This window comes from Merops nubicus, unplaced genomic scaffold (assembly GCF_000691845.1).
Source record: "Merops nubicus isolate BGI_N331 unplaced genomic scaffold, ASM69184v1 scaffold5130, whole genome shotgun sequence".
Lineage (NCBI taxonomy): Eukaryota > Metazoa > Chordata > Aves > Coraciiformes > Meropidae > Merops > Merops nubicus.
The window spans coordinates 11,400-18,546 of record NW_008583437.1 but is presented as its reverse complement, the minus strand read 5'-3'; the positions used below and the strand labels follow the sequence as shown (position 1 = coordinate 18,546).

At 38.7% G+C, this 7,147-nt stretch overlaps 1 protein-coding gene across 1 annotated transcript in view; it reads left to right on the top strand.

The window, feature by feature from the left end:
* NGLY1 (N-glycanase 1) overlaps positions 1 to 7,147 on the top strand; it is a gene marked incomplete at its 5' end in the record, with an annotated part of 20,329 nt that overhangs the window by 11,082 nt on the left and 2,100 nt on the right. Inside the window, 2 exons of the mRNA XM_008940626.1 lie at positions 3,448 to 3,612; positions 4,987 to 5,175. Of these exons, the coding sequence (XP_008938874.1) occupies positions 3,448 to 3,612; positions 4,987 to 5,175 (354 nt within the window). The remainder of the gene's footprint in view (positions 1 to 3,447; positions 3,613 to 4,986; positions 5,176 to 7,147) is intronic.

Genomic DNA, 7,147 nt, shown 5'->3' with positions numbered 1-7,147 from the left:
TCCCTACATTTGTCCTAGTCAAAGGACCTTTCCTAAAGTTCATGTGAAGATGACAATGCAGTGGGAACCAAGAGGCTGTTAAAAAGCTGCTGTCTGAGGATCTCCATATTCAGAAGCTTCTGTGATCAGTAGGGGGGTGTAAGGCAGCTCACCCCTGGAACTTTCAAGGCATCTTACATCAGGTTTTCATTACTCTGCTCAGTCACAAGTGTCCAGAGGGACAGAGATCTACTCAACAGAGTCCAGCAGAGGACTACGAGGAAGACTGGGGGACTGGAACGCCTGCTGTATGAGGAGAGGCTGAGAGACCTGGGGCTTTTTAGTCTGGAGAGGAGAAGACTTAGGGGGGATCTAATTAATGTGCATAAATATATGCAGGCTGGATGTCAAGAAGAAGGGGGCAACCTGTTTTCACTTGTACCCTGCCGTAAGACAAGGGGCAGTGGATGCAAGTTGGAGCACAGGAAGCTCTACCTCAACATGGGGAAGAACTTCTTTACTGTAAGGGTTCCAGAGCACTGGAACAGGCTCCCCAGGGAGGTTGTGGAGTCTCCTACCTTGGAGACTTTTAAGACCCATATGGATGCATTCCTGTGTGACCTTCCTTAGACTAGATGGTCCTGCTCTGGCAGGGGGATTGGACTTGATCTCCAGAGGTCCCATCCAACCCCTAACATTCTGTGATTCCTTCACTGTAACCTATTCAGCAGACAACTGAGACAGACATCTACTAACTCTCCCTTTTCCCATGATCTCCTAATTCTAGTTCCACACTGGGAGGGATTATAGTCTTGGTATCTTTTCATGCAGAGCTCCAAGACTGCATCTTTCAAGCTTGGTTCTTCTAAGTTACAACTACAGAGAAGCATGGTATGGAGTATGAATTACCACCTACACTGCAGTGCTTCTGAAAATGGGATCTGAGGGACTATCGTTGTTCTCTGCAGAAAGAGTAACAGCCGTGGCCAGTATCTCTCTGTGTGTCTGTCTGCTTAGTGGCCAAGCAGAGATATCACACAACAGTTCAAAGGATGTTGAGAGACTCACTGTTAAATGGAATAGAGGCAAGGATAATTTAATCTATTCAGCACACTATTTTTCTTCTCAGAAATGTTGTGTGTTATATTTGTGTCAGGCATTCCTAAATGGGTGTGTAGCCTCTGGGTTACCAACCATCTGATGCTGTTCTATAGTACCGTATTACAACCTGACTGCAGAGTTTTTCTTCACCTACTTTGTACGGGCAGAGCCCTGTTTCAGTCCACTGTATGTTACCCTATAGATAAGGGGGGAGAGGACCCTCAGCTTTCCACTGCTGTCACTGGAAATTGGATGGTGGGGCGAGGAAACTACTTATTTTTGTATTTGCTTCAGGCTCCATTTTTCAGAGGTGACTATGAATAGTTATAGTTACAGTCAGGTCAGCTCTTAAAAGGAAAACCAGTAATTTAGGTTGAATTGCAACCATTAGGTGGTGATTGATGTGAGGTGAACTAATATTCCTTATTTAAAGGTTTAAAATTTTATTTCTACCCTCAAATTATCTGTTGCTTACTCAACAGTGGGTGCACCTAAATCAGAGGTTATCAGTCTCCTGAAAGCACAGTTTCCTTCGGGAAGCATCAGCAGCATGACTTGCATGGGATGCAGAACTGGTTTAAAGCTGCAGTTTACAGTCCCTCTTCTTCCTATTCTGTTTGTCTGCCAAAAAGTGAGGCCTGAGCATGTACATAGAGGGTAATACCTGAAGAAAAAAAAACCAAAACTACAAAAGCAGGAAGTTTGAGCCATGGCTGTTGATCGTCGAGTTTCAGTGCATGGATGCTATTGATGGTGTCCCTTGTAGGAAATGTAGTTACAGGTTTTCCCAGCACAGGCAGAGTCTGTGCATTGTGCATGACTTACCTGGGCTAGCATTTATATGCAAGAGTCTGCGGCGTGGGGGGAGATGAGAAGAATTGGTATACTTGCACTCTTTACAGTTGAGGAATTTAATTATTTTTTGTATTATACATAAATGGGCCTGTCTTCTGAAGCACCCATTTTGTGTTGAAGCACTGTTCTTTAAAGTTGGAGTTTTTTTCAGATACTGTTACAACAGCTTCAGACCAAGGGCAAACAATTGTCATTGTGGCATCACTAAATTTAGTGGCAATAATCCCTGTCCCTACATCAAAGTGGCTTCAAGAAAATTGTAGGTTGGTGTTGTTAACTTAGAGTTATCCATATCAAAATTCTTTGAGCTGGAGTAAGATCTGTAGTACTGCAGATGAATATCCAAAGTGCCCAGGTAGGTGTTAGGTTCAGGAAGGCTGGTGTTTCATGAGGAACTGCTGGAGCCACTGCTTGTCATCCATCAACACAAGCAGAGGTGTATTGCCCCCTTGCTGTTTTAGAACTGGTGTTTGGCAGCTGGAATTTGTTTAGCTGGAGCTGTTTCTCGTGATTTCTCTGTATCTGGTTTCCTGTACCCTGTTGGTCGTCTGGAATAAAAACCCTTCAAATGCCTTTTTTAATTCCTAACAGCGTATCTTTCTGGGGTCAGGACTGCTTTTGGGATCATTGGAATGCTTGCTGGCCTAAAGTTTCAGGTCCTAGTGGGCTAAGTATCCATGCCTTGGATGATCACCAAGGAGGAAAAAAAAGATGTGTAATCATTTGCATACTCAATGTTGAACTTAACTCTCCAACCCTGCGTGGGTGTATCCACAGTTAAGCAAAAAGGCTGCACATATCAGCCCTGTGTATTTGATATGAAAACCACAAGAGACAAAACCCTAGCCTCTCAATGAATTTATTTTTTTTTAAGTTGTGCACCAAAGGCATGCCCATAGCTTTGTTCATGTGGGCAAAAAAAAGTGTGTTATGTAACTCTGTCTTTTCCTCTAATTTACCTGGAAACATGAGTGATCATTTTTCTCCATTTCTGACATCTGCAAAAGTATGCATATCATCGTTTGTGATAGAATCACTCACTGTGAAATAAATCCTTCAGAGAGAGACAAACTGAATCTTTGGTTTGGCCTTATTTGCAAAACCAAGACTGTTGCCAAACAAATCGCTCCACCTGAGAGGAGAAAAGTTTGACCCAAATATTATACTTGCTTTCTCTTTCCTCCAAAGAGTATTAAGAACAGCTATGGTACAGAATACATATGAATAGCTATAAAATATACTATTGAAGTATTTTATCATCTAAGCAAATGTGTAATAGACGTAGCACAAACCTTATTTTAAAAGAAATCCACATAGGGTATGCAGGTTCACAGAAGAAGCACCATGCAGTTATCACTGATTTATGTTTGAACACGTGGTATAACAGTCAGTTTAGACTTTAAACCTTAGTCTGTTTTTTCAATTTTTTTTTTCACAGTTGGTGTCACTCTAGAGCAAAATTACAAATAAAATCTTCCTGGATTTTTTACTTTGTATCTCAAATGTTTTCAGAGACAACAGTCTTTGTCAGAAAATACAAGACAAGAGCTTTTGAAAAGAACCATTGTGGAGCTTGTTGAGTTTATTTCTCCTAAAACACCTAAGCCTGGAGAATATGGTGGAAGGACATCAGGTTCAATGGCTTGGCGACTAGCCAGAGGTGAAATTGGTCCAGAGGTACGTAACTTTTGCACTGGTGACCGTCTTAGGGGCAGCTGGCCAGAGGTTCTGTGATTATGGTCTGCAGAGGAGGAGCGCTTCATGGTAGGTAGCTTACAGATAGCCTACACATTTAATTCAAACAGTCAGACTTGGAAATACATTAACTTTTAACTTAATTTAGATACCGTAAAAGTATGATAATTCCAACATAATTAACTTAATTAAGAACATTAAGTAGAGGTTCAGAAATAATTTTTGAGGACTGATCATGGTCTTTTGATTCTTAAAATGTTTGGGAATTCTTGATCTAAAATGTTTTGCTCTTTCAAGTTAATAAAACGTACTTTCCTTTTAATTAGTTGTGCTGTGACAGAAGTAGGAAGTATAAGGCAGTTGAAAACAGTTGGGACAACTGAAAAAAAGGTTTTTCTTAGTTACTATTGACTAAAGCCTGAAAGTAGGTTTTGACCAACTATATTTGTTAATAATGTGGGAGCAATTAGGATTGTGTAAATGGAACAGTCTCTTAAATAATAAGCTCTATTGTCTTTCATACCAATGCTTTTGACTGTTTCTGAAAGCAAGGTTTTATTATTTTATGCCGAGATAATAGTTTCCCAGAACCATAGCTATGTTCCACTTGAGCCAGCATGCAAGGGTGTTATTTACCCATCAGTCATTAGGTCAGTTTTATACTGAGCCTGTCGTGTGGAATGAGTGACAATTCTAAACAGAATCAGGTAGGCAAAATTAATGTTTCGTAGGACTGTTCGTTTGAGAAACCTTAGATTTTATTTCAATTCTCCATAGTTTAGATTTAATTTCTGCTTTGCTGAAACTCCAAAGAGCAGTGACAAATCTTTAAAAGTAATACTGTGAAGTTATGAAATTTGTGCCTTAAGTTTTTTGAAGTTGATTTGTAAACTGTCATATACAAGCACCTGTATATGATAGTCACAGAATTACGTTTGCTATTCAAAATAACCATTTACTTATTGCTTGTACAGGAAATAGACTCCACATGTAAATTTTCTATTCCTAACATGTCAGTCTCTTACTTAAATGTGGTAATTTAATGGTATTTTGTTAATAATTTATATCTAAAAGTAATTATATGCAAAATTAAAAAATGGAAGTACTGCTTCCCTCTTGAAAAGGTGCAGATCTACTGTAGGAAATAGTTTTTAAAATTTTGTTTTGCAGAAATGCTTCTGTTCGTGACCTCTCCTGAAAATGACATTTTTTTTTTTCCGTTGGCAGCAAAACTGAATTGGGAAACCACGACATGTGACAGCAGGCATAGTCTGACTGAAATAAGTAATAAATAGTACATAATCTTACTGAAATGTGTTGGAGAATTAAGGTGCTTCTTTTTTTTGCCTTTTTCAGAATAGAAAAGAAATAATTTTTATTCCCACTGGAAAAGAGAAGACATCTAAACTGTTCCACCTCATCTACAATATAGTAGAAGATAGTTACGCACGGATTTCCAATAATAATGAAAAAATAAGTGGCTGGGAGGCAGGTGTTTGGAAGGCAGAATCTATTTGGAGGAAGGTTGAAACAGATTGGAAAATGGTAAGCATAACAATTACTGAAAGTGTAAAATTTGCCATAAAAGTATGATAACTCCAACAAAATAGAAAACCCTTGCCAATGTTTTGCATCAAAACCTCTTTTGGTGCCCATGGAATTTAGCTAATGTTAGTAAATATTGCTGTTAACCTTGAGGTAAGATTGCCAGATGATTTAAGAAATTGAAAATAAATTTAGCTTATCTTTCAGAAAGGATGACCAAATTTTCTGCAGATAGGTAAAATCCTTGCGAAAGCACCGAAGTTTAGAAAATGGCTTCCTCTTACACTTTTGGGCAAATGGACAAATGCTATTTTATTGAAAATCAGTACTTCTCTCAAAAAAAGATTTTTTTTTTTTAATTTTATTTTGGAGAACAGCTTTGTAGTGTATCATACGTCTTTGAGACACAGCCAAAGAAGAAATTGTCATCCTAAATACTACAATTACATCTGCAAGAAGGCAGAAGCCTGTCAGTTGTCCAGATTATTGTATACCCTGCCTAGAATCTTTCCTATCTGTCAGGACACTGAGCAGCACAAGAATCTAAATCTTAAGAAGAAGAGAACTGATGCCTGTAAGATGGGAAGGGGTCATTTACTGAGTCATTTAAAGCAGCTTTTCCCACAAGAGCTACCAGCTGTGGAACTGAGTGTTCCAGTCAGGGACTGTGACATGCTACTGCTTTGTTCTCCTGCCATTTTACTAATCTGAAAGGTCTCTGGCCAAACATTCTTCAAGCTTAGGCAATGGTTAGCTTCCCATTGATGAAAAATGGAGCTAATTATACAACTGTCTTTTGAGGGTTTTTGTGCTGTGTCTATACACAACTAACTTGGAAACTGTGGTAGAGGAATAGCTTGGAGAGGTGGTTTACATAAAAGAGAAGGAATAAGGCAGGAAGTTGGAGGATAATATAAAAGACGTTACAACACAGTAGGCCAATAGGAAAAGAGAAGTTACAAAAACTCAGAATGAGGGACGTGTTCTTTACTTCCCTAGGATCTGCTAAAAATCTGGATAGCACATTGTATCTTCAAGTCTCTAATGATCAGTTAGCCTCACTTTTGCAAGAAACACACTGATTTTTGTACTGAAATTGGTTACAAGTCTGCTGCTCAGCTCTACTAATGCGATAAAAGAGGGAGGGACCAATCTATAAGACCCAGCAAAACTACTTTACACTTCTATTCCACATCACCTCAGTTTTTCTAGATAATGTAGGAGAGGATGGCCCTGAGAAATTAGAAGCTACAGATCCAGTTGTCTCAGGCTTGTGGGTAAGGCACGTTACTTCTACAGGAACAGCAGGAAGTCTGTGTATGCATCTAAAATGACTTTTTTTATTATTATTATTATTATTATTATTATTATTACGGGAGACAGCTGAGGGAGAGGTTGTTAGGGGTTTGCTTGTTCTTTTTCTAACACCTCTAGTAGATCTGCAAGGTACCAGTTTGGAGTTTGATTCAGCAGCTGTCCAAGAAACCTATCTGCCAAAGGAGCCTTCACAGAATTTTTTGGTTTTGTTTTTAATCATTTAGTATGTGATGCATGGAAAGGAATTTAAATATAAAAGCAACATTAAAGGTAACTATAGGTATTAGCCCAGGAGTATGAGGAAAGAACCATCAGTTACATATTCTAACTTTGCAGTGTTGTTTATCAAAATGATCACCTTGGCCAGTCTGATAGCCATCTCCATTGTGTTTGTGTATTAGTCTTTTTTTCCTGAATTCAGACTTTTTTCAAATAATGATGGAAATAGAATAGGCAGATGTGAAAGTTAGAGGATGGTCTCAAAGATACAGAAGGAAACTTTAACTTCTGTTTTCCTGATTGAATACTTGAATATTATAATGGCAGATGAGACAGGCTAATGTTTGAAGTTTTATCCCCAAAAGCCTATGTTTAGTGCACCTCAAGCAAGTAGTAATCAACGGTGTGTTTTGGCTTCCTTACTCAAATATGGCAA